Genomic DNA, 23079 nt, shown 5'->3' on the forward strand with positions numbered 1-23079 from the left:
TTGTAAAGTCCAAATACAAACAGGAAATGTGTCTCAGTGGTTCCCAGGGCCCACCCAGGAAGAGAGCAGAGCCAGGCACTGCTCTTCCTGAACAGAAAGGTGTTCAAAAGTTTTTCATAGCAGAGTTGCCTCCTGTTTCTGATGTGGTTCTTGGCACCCTTCTCATCTGGCACCAACCAAATCAGTTGAGCATTTTATAATTTTCAAGCAGCCAAGGTTATGTTCTTCATGGGAGATCTTTCTCATAATATATATATATATATATATATATATATATATATATATATATATATATATATGTTTAAATAGTTAGTAACAGGTTATAGTTGCACATGCCAGAGGCTGAAAGCAGGCAGATCTCTCTGAGTTCCATGCCAACCTGGTCACAGAGTGAGAAAGACAACCAGCACTACACAGAAAAAAACAAACAAAATTTAAATATGTAATATTTTCCTCAAATTCCCCAATAGTGGAGCACAACTTTGTAACCTTTACCCAGTTAGCATTCAGACATGTAACTTCTGAGGTTATATGGTACACTCTGAGTTGTGATGTGTTGGTGAAACAGAAGAGCCAGGGGCTTCCTCACTGCCCAAGGAGATAAATCCCGAAAGATCCAAATTTCAGTGAAAGACCCTGCCTCAAAATCAATCAATCAATCAGTCAGTCAAACAAACAACAACAATAACAAAAAGAAGCATGCACACAAACCACCAAACAACAGAGAGTAGAGAAGATCTGTGGGTAAAGGCACCTTTACTAAGCCTGAGAAATTAGTGTTGGTCCCTGGGACCCTGTGGTGGAAGAAGAGAACCAACTCCCAGAAATTGTCCTCTGACCTCCACATACACACATCATGTGCATCTACACACATAAATAAATGTAATACAAACAAAAATAAGATAGAGACAAATTGAAGAAGACTTATGGTTTCCACGTGCATGCAGACATACACACATGCCAACAAAAACACATACAAAATACTTGTGAGGAAAAAGATTCAAAGTAGGACTATGTGATCATGTTTTACCACTCATGGACATGGACCCAAAGGAACTAAAGCAAACATAAAATAAAGATAAATGTGTGGCCACGATTATTATCACACTATTCTGTCCAGAAGCCCATAAAAAAGGGAATGGATAAAGGAATTATGCAATCTATTATGCAGAATTATGCAGAAACAATGCTATTTTATTTACAATAAAATGGCTGGAGTTAGAGATTATTATGTGATGTAAAATAAATGAGACTTAGGAACACAAATATTACACTTGTCTTTCCTGTGTACCCTGAAGTATATTAGATTCTTTGGGATCCCTGAGATTGTGAACTGCAAAAATCTGCTGTTGATCCCATTGTGGTCCATGAGATTGAACTGTAAATCCCTGTGTGTTTGTGGTTAAGCTCTAACACATCTTTAATCCATGAACTTTCTGTTTACTGCAGACAGGTGACTAAGGTGTGGTTCCCCAAGCCTTACACACACCTTTAATCCACGAGCTTGTCCAGGATTAGCTTGTCACATTTTTTTTTCTTAGATGCCCATAATCGTTTTTGAAGTAGATTAGAGATGCTGGTAGGAAGAGATGTGTCTCTCTGTCAGAGAAGCCATTTATTATTTAAATATCTTTAAGAGATATTTTCTGTAGACCTCTGTAGTGTTTGAAGATCAACTAAATGTAGCACATCATCATATCTATCCATCCATCCATCTATCTCAGTATATCTAAATTGATAAACGTTAATTGTTTCTAGCTATGTACTATCTGCTTAACCTTGAAAACATATACCAAGAGAGTGAAAAAGGCTTATTTCTGTAATTAGCTAAACTAGTATCTAACAAGACTATAAGTAAGATTACTTATAGGTGACTCACTACTAACTTGCATCTCTAATCATTCTAAACAGTTTGCACCTCCATAGGACTAGAACTTTACATCTCATTATCAAATGGGGTGCATATGTACAATGTATTAAGCAAGAGTGGAACAAAATAATCTTAAATTCCAACCAATACACAATAAATGAGTTGCATATGTGCAATACATTAATTAAGAAATGAACAAAATAATCTTAAATTCCAACAATATACAATAATCCACACCAATGTAAAATACTTGAGGCTGGTAGGCTAACTCATCCTAGCATCTTATATCCTCTTTTTGTTTTATCATTCCCCCATTTCCCCACCACTAGCTAAGAGAGAAAAAGGATTGAAGGGAGAAAGGTAATCCCCCCCAGGAAGAGTCATAGGGGAGCTGAATAAGGGAAAAATGGGAGGGAGGGAAGAATGGGAGGATACAAGGGATGGGATAACCATTGAGATGTAACAAGAATAAATTAATAAAAAAAGAAAAATAAATAAATTGGTTTAAAAAAATAAAATAAAGAGATCCCTAATCCCAAACTTTTCTTTGTTTCTTCTCTGACCATTACTTATAACTAAGTTCCTTTGATGACAACCAACCTCCGTAGCCCACCAAATGACCAAAACCAGCCACCCCACCTACTGTGATGGGAGTGACTTGTTCTGAAAATTACTTTTTGCTGTCTAGAGGTAAAAGCATCTTTTGAGTGCTCCTAGAAAATCAAGATATTGACTAAATATTGAATGATCTGGCTATATTTTAATTCCCTGTGTTTTCTGTCCAGTTTTTGTGATTTCTGTCCAGTCTCTATGGGATCGATCAATTGGGCTGGTCCTTTTGAAGCTGACCTGGATGCAAATTCTTGAGGAAACAGTACCTGAGGCACTGTAAGGCTGAATCATCTGGGATACGTGCTTTGTCTTCATTGCTATCTGCTCTTTTGTTCAGAAAATAAACTTTTAAAGGTAATATTATAGGTACAATTTTGCATATAAATATTGTCATTTTAATGTCAACCCATCTTTATAATATATTTGTTGTCCTACTTCCCTTGTTTTTTCTATAAGCTTCTATCTCTCAGCTGCTGTTTTCCTTTCTCACTAACATTAAGAAAATTTAGAGTTAGCAAAGCATTATTTAGTCTGTCCTTGGGGGGGTCTTTACTCTTCATTTTTGGCTAATAAACATCTCTCTTAAAGTATGATTAGCTCTTTCTACAACTGCTTGTCCTGTAGGATTGGGTGGTATACCAGTAATGTACTGTATTTTATAATACACAAAGAATTGCTTCACCTTACTGGATACACATGTGAGTGCATGATCAGTCTTAATTTGTGCAGGTATACCCATAATCTCCAGTAATTCCAATAATGTAATTATACAATCAGCCTTTTCAGAACTCAAAGCAGTTGCCCACTGAAGCCCTAATTACGTATCAGTGGTATGGTATACATACCATTGCTTTACAAATTCTGCAAAATGAAACATAACCATCTGTCTGATTACATTTCTTTTGATACCCCAGGGTTACTTCCAACAAATAATGGAGTTTGCTTGTACAGAGAATACATAGGACATTTTAAAAAATTATGTATTTGGCTTGTTGCCAAGTGATAGAGAATTTTTTCTTTAAACCTTCACTAGTAACATGGTGTTTTTTTGTGAAATGTTGAGGATTTCTAACACATTTCTTATTTGTAATTGGTCAGCTTCATCATTCCCTTGTGCCGATGGACCTGGCAAACCTGTGGGGGATGGAATATGTGTAATATATAATGGACAGCTTCTATTTCTGATGGCCTATTGCAATTGCATGAATAATGAAGTCATATCTGAGGTATCAGGAATAAATTCAGCAGTTTCTATATGCAAAACAACTCTTTCTGCATATTGAGAGTCAGTAGCTATAGTAAGATAGTCATAAATATCTAATAATACCATAAGGACTGCATACAGTTCTGATATTGAAGTGAAGTATATGGGCTTTTGATCCCTGTGCTTATCTTGCCTGAATCATGGCCTCCCAGTCTCATCTCCTTTGCATCAGTATAGAATGTAGGCGCCTCGGGAACTTGTATTTGCTTTACAGTACATGGAGAATCAAATTAGTTCCTTTAATAAACTGTATACTTTTATAAACTGTTGGCTTTCAGGATAATTGTTATTAATTTCTATCAAGTAGTGACTACAAGCTCTTTGTAAATCTTTATTGATTACCCACAATGACATACTCCCAGCATTAGTAAAAGGCACTACAATTTTGGCCAGATCTCTTCTTGACAATTGATGTAATTTTATCTCGCTTTTATAATTAATTCAGAAACCTTTTCTATGTACGTCTTTAATTTTCTACTTTGTTTATGTGCTAAGAAAATCCATTCCACAGTACTATATTCCTACTGTATAATGAGCCCAGTAGCCGAATAACTTGAAGGCAAATTAACCAAACTACAATCAAGTTTAGGATCAATTGGTTCCATTTATGCATCGTGCAGTCTTTCTACTGTGAGAATAAATTCTTTTTACTGCTTCAGCTGTTAGATAGTTTGGACTGTTTAAATCTGAATCTCCTTGTAGTGTCTTAAACAAAATACTTAACTAATAAGAACTTAATCTAATTGTAGGTCTCAGCCAGCTAATTTCTCTCATAATTTGTGAAACTCATTAAGATAGGTGGGTGTGGTGGTGCACGCCTTTAATCCCAGCACTCAGGAGGCAGAGGCAGGTGGATCACTGTGAGTTCAAGGCCAACTTTGTCTACAAAGCAAGTCTAGGACAGCCAAGGATACACAGAGGAACCCTGTCTCTAACTATAACAATAACAATAACAATAACAATAACAACAAAAGCATTTTCACCTTGTCTCTAAGGATTTAAAACTATTTTGTTGAGTTATTTAAAGCCCAAATACGTACTTGAATCTGTAACGCCCCGCATGGCAGAATTCTTTGAGCAGCCCAGTTACTTATTATTTGTTTAATGACTGGAGAATGCTTTCCATAGAGTACAATACGCTCTTTAAAATGCTTTAGAGCTAGCACTTGTATTGGATGCCATGCCCTCTCATTATGAGCATGACCACCATCCTTAGCAGGTATATGCTGCACAAAGACTGGGAAGCCTGATGGCGCCTGTGTAAGGCAGGCAACTCCTCTGGAGGCACACTTGGCTCCACATTAACCCTTTTGCCCTGTCCAGCATCCTGATCTTCCTGGTCCCTTGCCTCACTCAGGTGCTCTGGGTACCTGGCATTGAAAGTGGGTGGAGGAGGACAGGGTGGCAATCTGCCTTCCAGCCTAGATTGTTCGCCTCTTTCATCCTGTGGGAAATTCCCAATCTCAGACCCCAGGCCTGAACCCTTGTGTTCTCCTCCCACCGGCACTTTTTGCTTTCCAAACACCCCTAACTCTACTCAGAAAGTCTCTAGGTGCATAGCCAACTCTTCTAAAACACGAGAATTCAATGAACCTTCTAATTTTTCAGCTACCCTTTCTCCCAACATTTTGAAAAATGAAATGTAGGAAGAAGATGAATAAGAAATAGAAAACTTACTCTGGGAGTAGAGCAGAAAAGGACCCAGGAGCAGCTGCTGCTTTGAACATATTGCTGTCATCTTGAAACAGTACATTAATTCCTTTGTAACTTGCCATCTCCTGTATGGCATAAGAAACCACACTTCCCATTATGCCTAGCCACGTCACCCTCTTAATCTATTTTGATAGTGTTCCTTTCCAGCCACTTGGGTAGCCACCTATAGGTAGGAGATCCTTAAAGCCTATACCTCCCTTCTCCACCCCAATCCCTTCCAAGACCAGGTCAGAGAGAAGGTTATTGGGGCGAGGGGGCGTAGACCTCTCGACTTCTTATGACTGGGGAGGCTCATCAGGTTCCTCTTTGGGCAATCCCTAGCTCAGTCATATGGATGCCCAGCAGTCCAGCAAACCAGCAGTCTCAGCAAGCAGTCCCCTGACCATCTCCTCCAACTTGCCAGGCCTCGTGTCTCTGAGCCTCATCTGGGCAGCATGGGAGAGCTGGCTCTGGTGGTGTTTGTGCAGAAGAACTGTCCATGGCCCTTATATGCCATGTGACAGAGTGGGCTCAGAAGAAATGCACCCCTCTCCAGACACCTCTTACTTCCAATCCTCCTCCCCACTCCCTCCTTGCTACCTGCAGCAGAGGAGTGAGCTGCCTTGCTGGCAAGAACGCAGGGAAACTGGCAGACTGACCAACTCAGCTTCCACCCAGGACCACATCCAGGGCTTCGAGTTGGCCCAAACCAACATCCACCCAATCTATAACCTGCTACAGAGCATGAAGGGACAGTCCTCCCCATACAAAGCTGCAGGATCTCCAGGACACAGCGAAACAAGAGGCTGTCTGAGAGGAGCCCCAGTGAGGAGACAGTGCTGACAGCGCAGCAGAAGCTACAGGCCTCGAATTCAACTCATTGCAATGGGCACGTGCAAGGAAAGACGTTTGGGGAAAAGTGCCTCAGACTGTCTCAGTCGGGTATAGGTCCTTGGGGTGGGGAGTTCTCTCGAAGCCTTGGTCGGCGGAAGATAGGCGAGTGACACACAGACAAACCCAGACGTACTGTTTGTATCGGAGTATATTTTGCAGACAAGCAAGCCAGGTTTTTATACACATTTTGAAACGGGAGTGGTTTTTTTTTTTTCGGTTACATTTTTTTCATACAATTCAAAATACAGGATGCAGAGTAATAATGTTGTCATCAATGTTGCATAATTGTTCATAAGTCATTAGATTGGTATCAGTGCATGTGGCCTCTTTATCAAAGGTCAGTGTTCTCTCATTAGGCCAGACACCTGTGAGTCAGGACAGTTTTTTTCCTCAGTTCCTTTGCCACTATCTGGAGCTTACTCAAACACTTTATTTGTAAGTCACAATATGAACTCTGAATAATTCTCATCTGTGTTTTTTTTTAAACAAATGAAAGGGAACTAAGTGGTAAACTCATCCGAATCACCCTTGGCTGCAGTTTCAAGTTAAGGGTCTCCTAGAAATACAATTACACCTGAAAAGTTCTTGATAAGAAACTAAAATCAAAGGCAGAAAGAATTTGTTTTGTTTTCTTTAGGGGGTAGTGTGCAAGCAGAGTTGGTGAATGGAAGGGACGGGGAGATGAGTGAGATTGAAGTACAGCGTATGAAATTCACAAAGAATCAGTAAAAAAGCATTTTTAAAATATTAAGCGAGCCGTGGATCACAAGCCAGTAAGCATCAATCCTCCATGGACTCTGCATCAGTTCCCGTATCCAGGTTACAGTCTTGAGTTCCTGTTCCGCCTTCCCTTCCTGATGGACTGTAGGCTTAAGAGAAATTAAACCCTTTCTTCCCCTATGTTGCTTTTGGCCATAGTGTTTTCACAGCAAACTGCCTGGTCTTCTGCACTCTTTCCACCATCTTACGTGATGTTCCCTGAGCCTTTGATGCAGGTGTTGGGCTGTAGGGAGTAGTGTTGAGCACCTTATCGTGAGTTACCTTCTGTGTTGTTTTGACTAGTGACTTTCTGGAATAGTTACCAATTTTGAGATATGAAAGAACACCGGGATCTGTCACCAGTGACGACCAGGAAATGTTGGGACTGAAAACTAGGGATTCCTAGAAACTAAGTGAGGATAACTTAGAGGAAATGTAGCAAAAAGAATAAGGAAATGTTTAACACAATCTCTATAGTAGAGGGAATGCTGAGTTTTACAAAGTTATCAGGGGAAATGCATAAAATCGAGCCAAAGCCTCCTCTTACAGGCAAGGTCTAGTCTTTCATAAACTGGCGGAAGATAAAGGACAGAATCTCCCATGCTTGTAAAATTAATTCAAGAATCCTAGTTCCGTTCTCCACTTCCCTCCTAGCATTTTGTTGTCTCTCTGCAAAGACAGCGTCCACTGTGGTGAAGTCCCTCTCCATAAGCGCCTTTCTCCTTTCCCTCTCCAGTTGATCTTCCAGGTCCCTGATCTGCTCCTCATATTCCTGTCTTATGCGCATGCGCTCTCTCTGCAGCTGCTCTTTGTAGCGATTTTGCACCTCCAGGGTTTGTTTCAGAATCACCTCCTCAGCACTTTGGTACATCTTGTTAGTAAAGCATCTCCCACCATTTTCCCTCACTATGCTCTGCACCAAGGTCAACAGCTGTGTCCTCTGGTCTTCCTGTTCAGCCCCTGAGGCTCTGTTGTTGAACAAACAGTAGCGATTCTCAAACGTACACATCAGCTCTTGAATGCCTTCTGGCGCCGTGTTTAGGTACTCATGGATGTCAGCGCCTTCCAGGTCATCCTTCCTGGTGAGCAAGAGAATCATGAACCTTCTAGCCTTCTTTCCAAACATGCCCAGAATCTTCTGTGTGGCCTTATGGTCTTCCACAGTGTAACGGCCCAATGGGACCACCAGGAGCAGAGCATGAGGCCCTGGGGAGGTCAGGGCAACACAGCGAGCGATCTCCTTTCCTGTGTCAGCATCTGATACATCTGTGTCAAAAACACCAGGTGTATCCACGACAACAACCTCTCTCCCTCCCCAGGTGGTCACCCTTTTCTCACAGACCTTGGTTATGGATTTTGCACAAATGCCAGAAGAAAACGCTTTCTCCCCAAGGATGCTGTTCCCTGTTGCACTCTTTCCTGCTCCAGTTTTCCCCAGTAAGACAATTCTCAGTTGGCCATTTCCTTGATCTTGGTTTCCAAGATCTAGAACACCAAGGAAACAAAGGCAAGTGTTAGACACAGCCCCCAGTGTGAAGCATGTCTAGTCCCCCCATGACATCCTGTCTCTGGCTGCTGGTGAACTTTCCCCTTGCTGTCACCTCTGTCCTTCTAGTACCTATAGGATCTCTCTCTCTCTGTCTGTCTCTCTCTCTGTCTCTCTCTCTCTCTCTCTCTCTCTCTCTCTCTCTCTCTCTCTCTCTCTCTCTGTGTGTGTGTGTGTGTGTGTGTGTGTCTGTGTTGCCTGGGCTATCCTGGATTCACTTGGTAGACCAGGTTGGCCTGGAACTCACAGTGATCCCACTGCCTCTGTCTTCCTGAATCCTGGGATTAAAGGCATATGCCACCATACCCTGATAACCAAACTCTGGGTCTCAATGTCTTTAAAGACTTGACAATAAGGACCTCCCTTGATCTCTTTTCTTCACAGCCTCTTTGTAATATTCCTTTGAATTCCTCATTCTGACCCTGAGGCTCCCAAACACCCAGAGGAGAGAATAAGAGTGTCAAACGAGAACGGTGAGCCACTTCTGATAGCTACCTCAGTAACAGGACCCTGAGTGGAACACAAAATGTGAGTTTGGGGCATGTGTAGGGGAACATCTTTTTTTTTAATATTTAAAAATGACTTTTTCTTTTTTCAATGAGAGCCAAGTAGGTGAGTATGTACAAGCCTTAAGACAGTGTCCCATGTTTGGGAGCCAGAATCCCAGGATGAAAGTATTAATATGACTAAGCATACTATGTGAGGTTGTCTAAGAAAGGATGTGGGTGACTTCACATCAGTGTTTACCTGGCTGCACAGTGGAGAACCCCACATGAAAAATTCTTGTGGGCACTGGTTTTTTTTTTAATCATGGGAGGGAAGAATGGGGGAAGGCAACAACAGCAGCTCCCATGCCATGCTGTGTTGACACCATGTGTTGATGACACATGAGTAGACTGCAATCCATACTCAATCCTTTCCATCCCAGCATGCTCTGCTCTGTGGAATGTAAATTTGCAGCTCTTTCCAGTGAAGTGTACGCTGTGTGTCCTGGTCTGACATGCTTTGGAGGACAGGCAAACTAAACTTGCAAGAGCCCTTAAGCACTGTGGCCCGCCTCATCCTTTGGCTACTCTGCAGCTGCCATGTGAAGATGCCTGGATGGACCTTCTTGATAGCAACAGTCAGGAAAGATCCCCACCACTCCGGATGACTCAAGACTAGCTGACCACACCAGAGCTTTTTAAAGCACAGGCTGTGGCTTCATATGGGGCCACAAAGCTGAACATAGAGAGGACGGGAAACAGTGAAAGGAAGCTACAGTAAGATATTCTGAATGCACAGTGACAACAAATTATTTCAAAATAAAAAGTAGAATGACTCTGTCATGTCTCTGATAGCGCTTGCCTGTTTTTTGTGATGAAAGACAACCTTGTTACTGACCAAACAACATGAACACTTTGCCTTGCTCATACCACGCGGCACCAATAAACACTGCTCAAGACATCTTGACTTGGATTTGAGATGATTACTGCTTTGTATTATGTGTTTAGTGAGTGGAATTCATACAACTTATTATAAATTTACTATAGCAATCAATCTAAAAAAGCATTTGAGATGCTCTTTCCCACAAGGTCCAATATTCAAACAACACTTACTTATGCGAAACAAACCGCACTGATACTGATCTCAGCAGTGTGCAAATGTGCTTGTTTTTAGTTGAGGAAAGACATTAATACATTTATTATCTTTAATTTTAAAATTTACTTTCCTTAGACATGGCATCCACTTCTCTGTTGTCAAAGTCGAAATTTTAAACATAACTCATATGGAGTTATGGTATACAGTGAACTGCTTTAAAGAGACATTCAAAATACTTAATATCTCCATTGGTCATACAGCTATGTTTTATGGTGACTACACTTAAAATATATGTTTTATCCACTGTAAAATATAGAATTATATATGTTCACTATGTTATGCAAGAGGTCTCAAGAAGGTGTTCATCCTATATAAGTAAAACTCCTTGTGCTATGAACAGGGAAAATTCGCATTAATCTTAAAGGAATATATACAAATATATGCAAATGTCTTCTATGTGACTTGTAATCTGTTTTATATTCCTATGTAATGAGGGTCACATAAAAATTCCTTGAGGAAAAGGCAGCAAAGGCTTGAGAAGCCCTGAAGCACACACGGCTGTGAGTCTGTGTAGTCTGACAGGGAACCACTAGCTTAACCACAGGTGCATGAGTGGCACCTCTGTGAGCCTATCGGAATTCTGAGAGATGCATGCATGAGGGCCCAACTTTATCAGTCCAAGTTCAAACCTCAGAAATGCCTGACTGACCCACAGCATCTGGAGCAAGGAAATGGTTGATGTTTTAAGCTACTATGTTGTAAGGTAGTTTGATAAGCTGGCAAAATCTTAACTGGTAGGTATGTAGAGGTGGGTCCAGGATTGGGGTGCTCATTTGTTCATTAGGATGAGGCCACTGGCAGCAAGGAGCCAGATGAGGGACCAAAGGCCCCCACATTGCTCGCACCCAATCCTTCTTTAAGAAAGGATAGAGATGTGGCCAGAGGTAGCACAGTTAGAGAGGCAACGGGCAGTCTCTCTGTTATGTCCTCATTGTAGGAAGGAGGAAGTAAGAAGCCGTGCTGAGGGGAGGCATGGTGGCTCACGCCCATCACCAGCACTGGAGAGACAGGCACAGGATGGCTGTCACAGGTTCCAGGCTGGCTTGGGCCTCACTGTGAAACAAACCAAAGAGGGAAAGGAAAGAAAGGACAAGAAGGGAGGGCTCTACCAAGTCTGGAGCAGTGGGAGGCCATTTGGTGTCTCCTGCTCAGCCTGATGGACACATTCTAGGAACATAAAGAGAGTCAAGAAAAATGAAGAGAGTGGAATGGTTCTCTCCTGCCTGAGGGGGGACTGATGGTCATGACAAGAGGGAGTGCACCCCTCCCTGCCTGCCTACCCACGTCTCCTGCAGTTTGGCTGTTCTCTTCCCCACACCACACCCCACATCCTCTCACCATGGCTGGTCCTTGACTGTCCCAGGATGGACTCCATACCATGGTGCTCGGCTGCCATTGTAGCTGGACTCCCTGCAGATTAAAAAAAAAAACAGCCATGGCAAGTTATGAAAAACATGTGGACTCCACCTCCTGTAGCCAGTACTAAACTTTTTGCCATAAACTGGATACTTTGATTTCTCCTGTCTCCTTCCCACAAAACTCACCTTAACTTCCCCTTTTCCAGGCTGTTCTTTTTCTTACACAGACTTAAATCCTTCCTTCTGCTGGTTCTGCCTACTTCCCTGAGCTAGTGAGTGAGTACTGTGGTGTCTTCTACAAGATGTTCCTTCAGCTCTCCAAACTTGCGGCTCAGCATCCCACCGCAGCTTTCCAGGACCTCTCCATCAAAGGCTGACCAGGACGAAACCTGTGACTTCCCCTTCCTCCAGGAAACATTCCTCATCTTGGTGAAGGGCATCACCACAGAGCCAGGGGCTCTTGCCAGGCTTTGAGCTCCACTTAGCCTTGCTTCTTGCCTTGCGTCAGCCCAACACCAAATTTAAGGACCTTTCAGAAACCTCATTTGTCTTTATTTTTCTCACTTTATGGTGACCAAATCCATTGCTTTCTATGGTCAGTGCAGTGCTTGGCGTCCAATCATCTCCCCTCAGCTCCCTCCTTTCCTCTACCACCGGATCTCTCTTTAAAAATAAAATTTCATTAGCTTTTTCTTGCTTGAATTCCCTAGCAGCTTTCGATTGTTTTTGAAGTTAGTGTGAACTATTCGAATGGTTCAGAAGTCCTTGCATGGTCACCTCTCTCTGAGGCCCTGACCTCCCCTATGTTCCCAGGACCTTCAAAGCACACCTCATCCCTGGACTTTTTCAGATTTCCCTTTGTAGGGCACTGCTCCAGCCCACTGTCCGACTGGTTCTGCTCAGCCTCTGCTTCCTGAGAGGTTTCCTCTATCGCCTTGCTCCTGCTGCAGCTTTCAGTTCACTTGCACTTGCCTTCCATGCACAGTAGCCTTTCTTCAGCAAGGAGCACGGTCGTAATGTGAAATTATTCTCTAACATTTTATTATCTCCTCTTAGACCATATGGCAAGACCCATCGCGGGGACAGACACAGCAGTGGACAAAGGTGTGGTGTAATTTACTAAATGAGCAAATTGACCTTTTGAGTCTTCATCTCTCTCTGCTTGCTGGTGACCTGTGCACACAGCCATCTCTTCCTCACTAACCGAGACGCAGTCACGTAGAAACACACAGCTCATTCTAAATGCTTCCTCGACCTCCTTCACATGAACATGTTTTTCACACGCTAGAGCCGACCACATCCAGGACAGGCTGGAAGGCTGTCCTATGTAATATCACAGAACAGAAAGCCAGGGCCTGCGCTTCTCCAGCTTCTGATGTCATAGACAAGGTCATACCCCCTCTGCTTATGACCAAACATCCACTACTGGCTACAGAACTGTGGTCACAGTGAACATGAGCTCCCTACTTAGCCCCACCTGGAGGGAGCTCAGGTCTTCTGTGAACCCTAAAAGACTGACTCCCCAAGAGGCAGACTCCCTAGAAAGCAGCTTCAAGGAAAAACAGAGAAGAGCTAGTGCTGAGCCTGACCTGGTGGAGGACACAGGCAAGCTGTGCTGTGAGGGGCCCCTCGTCCCCATCTTCTCCGTGCCTGCTCCCTCCAAACTGATTTACTCATTCTCTTCCAGGAAGAGTCAAATTTAAAAAAAAGTTTTGACTAGTTAAGGAAAACTTTTTCCATAGAGAAAAGACAAAGAATCCTGAAGCACACGGGAATTGGTAGGGCTCAGCCTTCAGTGAGGATCACAGCCTCAAGTCAGCAGGCTGGAAGCAGAAATCAACAAGTACCTTTGCCAAGAGCAGCTCTGCCAGTAGGTTAGCTAGAGACAGCCAACAGAGAGGCACCCTTTTCATCAAACTCAAATTCAACATCTCTGCATCGCCCCGCCCTGTTTTCTTACCTGAAAATCTGGCCCCTGTGCCCTTCTCTGATTTTGCAACAATGGTAGAACTAGAAAAGAGAGCAGCAGAGAGGAAATGAGGGGGAGGAACTAAGGAAACAGGAGGGTGGAAGGACCCACCCACTTTCTAGCTTGCTGTACTGCAGGGTTTTCTGCAGTTCCTTTTTTTTTTTTCTGTGCCATCTAATATGGTATCCATGGGCATCTGGTACCCACTGAATACTTGAAATGTGACAAATCAAATGCAGAAATAAAGTATTGCATGGGATTAGTCATTTTTCTCATCGCCAGCCCGGACTTTGTTGATTACAATATGGTCAATCTCGTAAAATGGGCAGTCTGCTCTTATTTGACAAACATTCTGTAAATATGAATGGCAATGCCTTGGTTGGCATGACATTGAATTCCTCATGTGACTTTTTAATTTATGAAATGAGAAGTGTCAGTGGAGCACTCCTCTTCAATAGCATATAATAGAATCAGCATTTAATTTGGGTATTTAGATTTTTTTACTTCATGTTTTCATGATAGGATTGAACTTGATTGGACATCCACTTGTTGAATTGTTAATAGATTAGACATCTATTTTATACCTTTTCTCCTCAAGGCTCAGTTCTCACTGCAGAAGAGGGGATGGAAAGATAGGTGCAGTGACCGTCTGCAGTGAAGCAGCGTTTGCTGGATATGGAAAGGCCATGTCACACACAAACCTGCACATCCAAAACCCCAGCGCTCATGAGGAAAGGCTCGTGAAGACTTGCTGCATCTGAGGAACCATGGGCAAATGATAGCTGCAAGTGTGTGTGAGTTTGTGTGTGCGCGCGCACGTGTATGTGTGTGTGTGTGTGTGTGTGATGTTGTGAAGTTTTCCTCAAGAACACAGCCCCTAAATGCTGCCCACGTGCTAAGATGATCCACATCCCGCCATGCACAGGCAGCACTAAGGGGAGTCTAGGATTTTTTCTCAATGGGGGAGAGAGAGTACATGAAGTTGGGAGGGAAAGGAGAGGGATAGAGAAGGAATTAGAGGGGAGATGAATGGGAATGAAATTGATCAAACACAGCCTGGGGATCTATAATGTTTTCGAACAACAAACAATTATCACCCTGCTACCAGATGTCTCCTTGCCTGGTCTTGCTCTCCTTTTCTCGATTATTCTACCTACTTTGGAGATGATTCCTGTGTAATTTAACTTTTATTTTCTTTTGTTGACTTATTCAGAAAAACTGTGTGTGTGTGTGTGTGTGTGTGTGTGTGTGTGTGTGTGTGTGTGTGTGTGTGTGTGTTTGCTTTGGGCTTCATGTATACCTCTTCAACTTGGGACAGCCTCCTTCAATTTCTATTGAGCCTCTCCACAAATCCAGCAGAGTTCAGCAGGAAGGGCTTAGGTTTGAATCCCTAACACAAACAATAGTAGTGATGTGGGGCAAAGTAGTGAGTCAGATCAGCACTTCCGGCAAATCTATTAATAAAGTTCCTTTGATTCTTTCCCCCAGGTTCATCTGTACAATCTGATAACTTGGCACAGAGTCACCAAGCAACCAGGTGGTGCTGAGAGAGGCCCTAGCGAACTTCAGTTGTCACCACAGGCCTTCTCAGTTCTCCTCCCACCTTTCCATGTCCTGCACTGTGGACTGAGGTTTCCCATGAGTTTGTTGCCTGCAGTAATCTGGATGCTGGGAACAGCGATGTCTATATACAGCACATTTGAATAGATAGCACTGGTCAGCAGTTACACCTTCCACTCTACAGTTTACTTTTCAAAAATTTCTGTTCCTTTTCTATGTTCCCTCTCTGATACATAAACTGACATTTTTCTTCAAACCCTGGCCTTCCGTCTCAGACTTACACAATTTCCTGGTCCATCTCATTGAAAGTTTTGTGGCAAAGTGATGAGAGGGTGATTTTCATTGCAATTCTCAAGAGACTGAAAACTCAGCCGTGGATGTCAGCCCCCTTCCCAGAGTCTTGTCTTATGAGAGGAAGACAGTTTGTGTTAAATGCATCTGTGGCCGGAAAGCCTCCTCCCTCCGTCAGCCACAGATGTTTCCTGTCCTCTCTTCTTCACCTTGTGTCATACAATCACATGACTTGTAGTCATCTTACAGGTTAGAGAGGTTAAGTGGAGGCCCATGCACCCTGCCACTAATTTGAGATAGTAGGCAAAGTAGACTGTGGGGAGAGGTCGAGAAATGGAGAAACATCTTGGGAAGGTCTCACCTTGCTAAGCTGTGTTCAGAGTTCTCCCTCGATGTCACTCTGGACTGACACTAGCCCAAAGCAGAACTTTCCTCTGCTTCCCACCTGGACGGGAGACTTAGTTCTGGCCACTCACAACTCTGTCTTGAGCGGGTGTGACATGTGTACAGCATCCCTACTTTTCGGGGTCATTGTAGTGCTGTTTGAAACTCCTACAGTGCTAATAAAATACTTAGCAAATTCATTATAACACTATCAAAGTGGCCCTGGAGAGATGGACCAGTAATTAGGAGCACTGACTGCTCTTCCAGAGAACCTAGGCTGTATTCCCACCACTCATGTAGTGACTCACAGCCATTTGTAACTCCAGTTAAAGGGCATCTAACACCCTATTGCAGCCTCTGTGGGACACACACACACACACACACACACACACACACACAGAGGCAAAATGTCCAACCATGTATAAAAGTTTAAAAATAACCTGAATGAAGTTCACAGCTGGGAAAGACCATTGATGCATCACTCCCCTAACTAAACAGATTCTGGGGTGTCAAGTGTAGTCTGCAGTTGTGTATCCACTAGTCAGCCCACCAGACTCTAATGTATGGTCCCAAACTCATGGTCACCTGAACAGGCCTAGCATAAAGTAAAACAAAAAGTCATACATTTGGAGGAAAGATTTGTAGAGAAGAAAGGAAAGCAGGAGAGGTGGGAGGGAAAAGACAAAGAAGAAGAGGAAGAAGAAGAAGAAGAAGAAGAAGAAGAAGAAGAAGAAGAAGAAGAAGAAGAAGAAGAAACAGTGTGTTATATGCATGGACATATGTTGGTATATGGTGTTATATGCCAACAAATGAAAGTTATTACTAAAACAAACAATAAAAATATTTTATTATTAGGTGTTTCAAACCAATAGTTACGTAAAATGGCCGTGAGGATAGAGGCGTGGCCATGGTTGGCTCTGTGCAACTATGTGAAAATATTCTGTGGATTTTGTTCTGCCCTGTTTCATTTCTATTTAACAATGGATCGCAGATTTTAAGGTCAAGGTAAGCTGGCTTATGGAAAGGCAACTACGTGGGAACACTGTGCTCTAGCACCTATAGCATACCACAGGCAAGCTCCCATAGAACACACCTACCTACTAAAGTGACCAGAGGGCTATGCATGGTATAAGAGTGAAAGCGTTAGGAGCAATGAGATGCTTGGTTGAATACCTGGAAGACGAGAGCAAACTGGACATCTGACATCTGACACAAGCCCAGAAAAGCTGGAGGTGGGTGGTGAAAAACTGAACCACCAAAGGTAATTCAATTTCAGAAAAGCCAGAAATGGTGGCTAGAACCAACTAGGCTCCTAGAGGACGAAGTTGGGGGTTGTGGAAACAGTGGGTTCTATAGTCTCCTCCCTCCCCCTAATTCAGAGGACTGCATTTCACCTTCTTCTAGGAAGGTGGTTAGCAGGTTCTTCTCTGAAGATTAAAAGACCTCACAAAAGGCTTGCACCTCCAGAACTTAGGGTTCATGCCACATGGTCATCTGTGTCTGCTCTGTCACCTGTAGTGGAACTCTGAGGCCCACCACAGAATTTCCAGAGAGCTTTCCCAATTACATATTCATTCTAAATTTGTAAATCAGTTTTGGAATGTGTGTGTGTGTGTGTGTGTGTGTGTGTGTGTGTGTGTGTGTGTGTGTGTTGTTGTCTGTCATGGCTGTGTGGGTATGTGCCTGTGATTGCAGTTATCAGAGGATGACAGAGGAAAGCAAAGGTATTGGACCTCCCTGGAGCTTAGCCACAGGTGGCTGAGAGCAGCCCCTGAGGGAGCAGGGAGCAGAAGTTGAATCCTCTGTCAGAGCAGTGCATGTTCTTAACTGCTGTGCCATCTTTTCAGCCCCGAGTACTTTATTCTGAGAAGAAGAAGCCAGCAAGCAGAGCTGCCATTTGAAGGAAGATGACAGCACAAGAGAGAGGAGAGGTGAAGAGGACAAGAAAAAGTAACCCTGAAGGAAACTGTCACCTCATGATACAAAACAGAGAAAAAACTGTCTGTGCAATCTGTCTTTGCAATAATGTGGATGAGTGTGGAGGACATTATGCTAAGAAAAAACATACTTCCCCATCTCATTTTCATATAAAATCTAAAAAGGTCAACATGTGATTGGGGATGCTCAGCCACAGTTGGCAGACACATCACAACAAAGCTGCTGTACCTAAGGCTCAGGGAACATATCAGAAGAGGGAGCAGAAAGGGTGTAAGAGTCTGAGGACCAGAAAATCTGCTGTGAGGTTGTGGCTCCTAGAAATGACAGGAGAATTTTACCCATGGTACTTTAATAATATGTTGTAGGCTTTGACCTTTTCAAACCTGCTTTACTTGGGGCTCTTTAATACTTTTATCTCCTTTCCAACCCACCTACCCCAGAGAGGAGAGAAAAGAGGTTAATGGAAACAGGTGTAGACATTTTTCGACTCAGTTCCTTGGTGCAATTCTACTCTTAATAGTCAGGATTTCAGCAGACCCATTAAAGATGAGCTAACAATTCAGAAAAGGTGACTGCAACTGGAGCAGCCAGAACTCGGAGGAGCAGCAGCTGGTACCTGGGAACTGGAAGCATCCTTCAGAGCATCTCTCTCTGGGAGTGTCTGGAAGCAGAACAGTGAACACCCACATGATAGGAAATGATGCAGGAGAGGTAGCCCCCTAATTGGTTATCCTACATCCAGTGGTCAGCACTAAAACCGATACATACAACTACTATTAAATAGACCAAGCAAATTGATGTTTTATATGTATTTACGTATGCATACATGTGCAACAGTAACACTTAATGAAGAAGAGACTATGAATTTGGAAGGAAGCAAGAAAACATGAGAAGAGATAAAGGGAGAAAACAAGAGAGAGAAATTATTTTAATTTAAAAAAGTGAAAATTTCAAAAGTTGGGGGGATGGGGCTCATGTCTATTAATTACCTCTGTTTAATCATGTATATGTATATCATATATATGATATACATAATTACATATACGTGGACATATATATGTATACATATAGGTATGCTATATATAAAATCATGTGTATATACATATGTGTGTATGTGTGTGTATAAATATATATCAATGCTACAATTTCTACAAAAAAGCAAGCAATTTTATTATCAATCAGGAAATGTTAGATTTACTATAACAGTCCTCAAAAATATAATATATTACATTAAACTAATTATGGTAAACTATAAAGAACACACAGAACTTAATGGTAAGGCCCTACTGTTAAAGACATTATATACTCTGTTTGCAAGGTATAAAGAAATTAAGCTAGAACTGCGCTGGACTTCCTCCCTGCTGGCTAGCTCTCATGGTGCTGGAAGGTGCTGTGTAGGCTGCGGGGGAGGAAAAGGATCAATGCCTTAAACCAGTCATAAACTTATAAACTACAATGCCAAGCTACCAGGCAAGTTGGGCCCACCTGTGCAGTGCTGCTGTGACGGCTAGGGGAACACCCAAGTGCTTTCTGGTTGAATCTAAGGCCCTCTTCACACAATGGAACTCGTGTGTACTACCATAACCCTGATCAAAACCCCAGGCTGGGGAGGCCTTAGGTTTTAGCCGAGACTCACTACTGTTTACCTAAAACTGACATGGAACTAAACTACAGCCTAAATATTTATTTATACCTAGAGACAAATGCTATTCTTACCCTTTTTCGCAAATCCTTCCTTGTAGAGAACAGCATGGAATGCAGAGACTCAGGCCTTCTCATGGGGCTGAGAATAAATGATAGGTTAGTGTTTGGCCATAAACAGGACACGTATACCACTCCCTTTAAGATTCAGGAAACAGCCATTGTAATCACAAGGCTCACAGAAGCCATGGGTCTGTCAACCTACTGGATAGATGGAGGAGCTCATGGGAACTTACTCCACCCTGCTGAGCTAGCAACTGCTATGGACTCTGGGAAAGAACAGTCACTGTGTTCCATTGGATTCCTCTTCGTGAGGCCAACATGGTCTGACAGATTGTGCTAAACATGTTGTCACACACATGGTCTTTGTTAAAGTCTATGGATCCCAAAGCAGAAAAGATACCAACACATAATGACACGAATACAATCAGAACACATCAATGCATGCATGTATAAAATTGTCAAAGGCCAAATGTCATCGATAAGAAAGAATCAAATTTACATCACGACCACAACTTGTTCCAAATTTCTGAAAGTCTTTTAAGTATCTCCTGGAAAATATACTTAAATATATTCTCTTCAGACAATTCATTCACATTCCTAATTTTTTCTTCGTAAATTCTCCTTGCAGAATCAATTTCCATTTCTATCTCTTTTTCTAATTTTTTAGCATATTTCTCTCTTAGTCTTTTGATTTCATTTTGGAATTCTTGAGTGTAAGTTTCATTCAGATTTCTTCTAGTTTTGTTCAGCCTGTTACTTATATCCTCGTAGATTTTCTCATGAAAGTAAGACCCTCCATTTCTGTCCACCATGTTCTTTATCAGCTCCATCAGCTCCTGCACTTGCATTTCTTGCTCGGCCTCCCCTGCTTTGTTATTGAAGGCAACATAGCGGTTCCCACACTGCACGACAAAGTCATTTAGCTTTTTATTTTCTTCAACAAAGCTGTCAAGGCTCTGGTCCTTAAGGTCATCTTTGCGAGTGAACAAGACTATCATATACCTCATGGCTGCCTCCCCAAAAATACCCTTGATCAGAGCAACAGTTTTCTCCTCCTCCTCAGTGTGGCGACTCAGCTGTAGGACCAGGATGATGGCATGAGGCCCAGGCAAGGAGTAGAGGACACAGCGGCTGACTTCTGTACATGTGTTCCTCAGGGTCTCCTTGGTGTCAAAGAACCCAGGAGTGTCAACTACAACCAGCTCTTTCCCCTTCCATGTTCTGGATGCTCTCTGGCAGGTCTTGGTAACAGCATGGGCAGAAATCCTAGAATCAAATTCAGGTCTCCCTAGGATGGTGTTTGCTGTAGCACTCTTTCCATTTCCGGTTTTTCCTACCAGAATGATCCTCAAATCAGTGTCTGCACAGCCAGCCATGTTGGGGCAAGCTGACTCTGAAGAACTGGAATGCTCAGATCTTAAAGAAGAGAAAGAGAGGAAAATTGCCTATTAGAATAAAGGGAACTCCTCTCAAGCCTTTCTTTTCTTCCCTCCCTCCCTGAAATTTTGCAATGTTCTGTTATCTGTATGCATCCATATACAGAAAGGTGAAGCATTACTACGGAGGGAATAGAGAAATTAAACAGTTTCTCCTCAGAAAAAAAATGATACCTGATGTGATTCTTCAGGGAAATCCCAGTAGCGTGTTCCCGTCCCAGTGTTCCCATGGAGGTCAGAGGATGACTCTGTGAGCTTGACGCTCTCTTTCTACCTTATGCGGATTCTGGACATTGAACTCTATTCCCAGGCTTATCAGGAGGCACCTTCACATGCTGAGCCCTCTCATTAGCACCCCTCACCCAGCATGCTCTTAAACCTCTGACAATCTGGATGCCATTTAGACTGATGCTGACAACATGGAAAGGCTCCTCCTACTCCTGCTGCCAGCCTTCATGCCAACATTGGAACAAGTGTGCCTGGGCCATATTGAGTATCAGATCTGAGGGTGAGTGCACCCAGTCTCTACTGTGTCCAACACCTGAAAGCCCAGGCAGAAGCAACAGTGGGTGACTTCAATGTTCAACAACTTACTGTACCTTTTATGAAGAACTTGGAGAGGCATTCAAAGACTACACATATAAACAGTACGGACAGGAGAGGCAGCTGGATCTCTGTGTGTGTAAGGCCAGCCTGGTCTACAGATACAGTGCCGGAACAGGCATGGGTCCACAGAGAATCCCTGTCTCAGACCAACAACAACAACAACAACAACAACAACAACAACAACAACAACAAAACCCAAAATGAGTAAGAAAGTGAAAATTCTCATTCCCATGATTTGATAAGTACACAGCTTAAATAACACACTGAAGCCAGAAATATGTTCACTTGTTACATGTTTATAAAAAAAGAAAAGAGAAAACCCCAGGATGGCTAAAACAACCCTGGGAAACAAAAGAACTGGTAGAGATAGCGCCACCTCAGATTTTAGGCATACTACACTGGCATAGTAACAATGGAAGACAACAGGCAGGAAGCAAAGCAGGGCTCTGAGGTGAGGCAACTGCAGCTTTATCCTGCACTGTGCTAAGCCTACAAGAGCAGCTCTTCTGACTTCAGCAATCCTTCTCCAGCCAAAGGCCAGATAGCTACACATGCAAATCTGTCTGTTGTAAAGCAGAGAGGAGGTAGAGCCCTGAACTCTAGCCCTCCTCCACCCTGGGTGACCTAGGTAGCACCAAGAGAGGCATCCGAGTTCCTGAGATAAGAAAAGTGACTCAGACAGAGGATCTGAGTTGCCTCTCAACTCTGAAAAACCTGCCTTAGGGACATGGACCTTTTTGCGTTGGATGTCAGCTTGCACGCTAAGCCACACCACAGCCACCCACTGCTGGGGGGCACTGCAATATTCTAATTCATCCCGTGTCTGATCCCCCACCACTCCCGCCAGCAGGCCCTTCCGGTGTTGCTGCAGTCACAGTACATCCCACCCGATGGACACCCCATCCCTCTGCCTCTCACAGCTCCCTCTTTCCAGGTCCCTTCCCAGCCAGACTCACCTTCCACAGGAATTAATGACAGTTCATGGTCTCTCCAAAGGACCTGTTGAATGTCCTGCTTCTGCTTAATTACGAAGTAAAACCGCCTGCATTGCCTACAGCCTGTCAGTCAGGAAGTTCTATAGGCGGAGCCAATGAAGAAGCTCTTTGCCTTTAAAGAAATGGAATTATTGTGCTGTAACTAAGTGAGGGCTTGAGCTTTGTCTGCTATAATGCCAAATTTTTTCTAAGTCTTTTTTAAAAAATTGTTTTGTATTTTGTTTTTGAGATTATAGCCTCATGTAGCCCAAGTTAGTCTTAAACTCCCTATGTGTTGAGGAGGATCTTAATTCAGTCCTTGAAGCTGAGTACCTCAGCTGTTGGAGTACTCTCAAAATAGCTGGTTCCCAAGCCAGATGAAACACAATAAAGACACGCCCATATCCCAGACTTCTCTCAGAGAATGCAGCAGGAAGGGGCCACTCCCTACCCAACTCAGGCCATGGCCTACTCAGTCCCATAGAGACTATGGCCTCCTCATATTAGAGTCAGATAAACTTCTGTTTCCTGCCAGAGAACTGGCTTCTCAGAAATCATGTGACCTGCAGTCTGCCAACCTA

At 43.0% G+C, this 23079-nt stretch overlaps 2 protein-coding genes across 7 annotated transcripts; both read right to left on the minus strand.

Moving 5' to 3' along the window:
• Positions 1-6462: 6462 nt before the first annotated feature.
• On the minus strand, positions 6463-19630 carry LOC311599162 (GTPase IMAP family member 4-like). 5 transcript variants are annotated; one of them, XM_084784830.1, is made up of 5 exons: positions 19495-19617; positions 13597-13646; positions 11860-12299; positions 11617-11688; positions 6463-8576 (listed from the first exon to the last, which is right to left on the minus strand). In XM_084784830.1, the coding sequence occupies exons 4-5, from the start codon at positions 11672-11674 to the stop codon at positions 7648-7650; spliced, it is 987 nt and encodes a 328-aa protein (XP_084640956.1). In that variant the 5' UTR covers positions 11675-11688; positions 11860-12299; positions 13597-13646; positions 19495-19617; the 3' UTR covers positions 6463-7647. The 5 variants fall into 5 exon arrangements, with proteins under 5 accessions (XP_084640956.1, XP_084640954.1, XP_084640953.1 ...); XM_084784828.1 differs by having other exon boundaries at positions 11823-12299; XM_084784827.1 differs by lacking the exon at positions 11860-12299.
• LOC311599163 (GTPase IMAP family member 9-like) lies at positions 18924-22965 on the minus strand. Of its 2 annotated transcripts, none has more exons than XM_084784833.1 (2): positions 22481-22965; positions 18924-20898 (listed from the first exon to the last, which is right to left on the minus strand). In XM_084784833.1, exon 2 carries the CDS (start codon positions 20856-20858, stop codon positions 19983-19985), a length of 876 nt encoding a protein of 291 aa, XP_084640959.1. In that variant the 5' UTR covers positions 20859-20898; positions 22481-22965; the 3' UTR covers positions 18924-19982. The 2 variants fall into 2 exon arrangements, with proteins under 2 accessions (XP_084640959.1, XP_084640958.1); XM_084784832.1 differs by lacking the exon at positions 22481-22965 and adding an exon at positions 21093-22282.
• Positions 22966-23079: the final 114 nt, after the last annotated feature.

This window comes from Acomys minous (assembly GCF_964271855.1).
Source record: "Acomys minous genome assembly, chromosome: 6".
Lineage (NCBI taxonomy): Eukaryota > Metazoa > Chordata > Mammalia > Rodentia > Muridae > Acomys > Acomys minous.

Excerpts from the sequence above, each read along its gene's own strand:
- LOC311599162 (XM_084784831.1), bottom strand. The coding sequence starts at position 11,674 with ATGGCAGCCGAGCACCATGGTATGGAGTCCATCCTGGGACAGTCAAGG. Across the intron at positions 8,577-11,616 it reads ACAGTCAAGGACCAGCCATG|ATCTTGGAAACCAAGATCAA; the intron begins GTGAGAGGATGT and ends TTGGTGTTCTAG.
- LOC311599163 (XM_084784832.1), bottom strand. The coding sequence starts at position 21,148 with ATGGGAACACTGGGACGGGAACACGCTACTGGGATTTCCCTGAAGAAT. Across the intron at positions 20,899-21,092 it reads TCCCTGAAGAATCACATCAG|ATCTGAGCATTCCAGTTCTT; the intron begins GTATCATTTTTT and ends CTCTTCTTTAAG.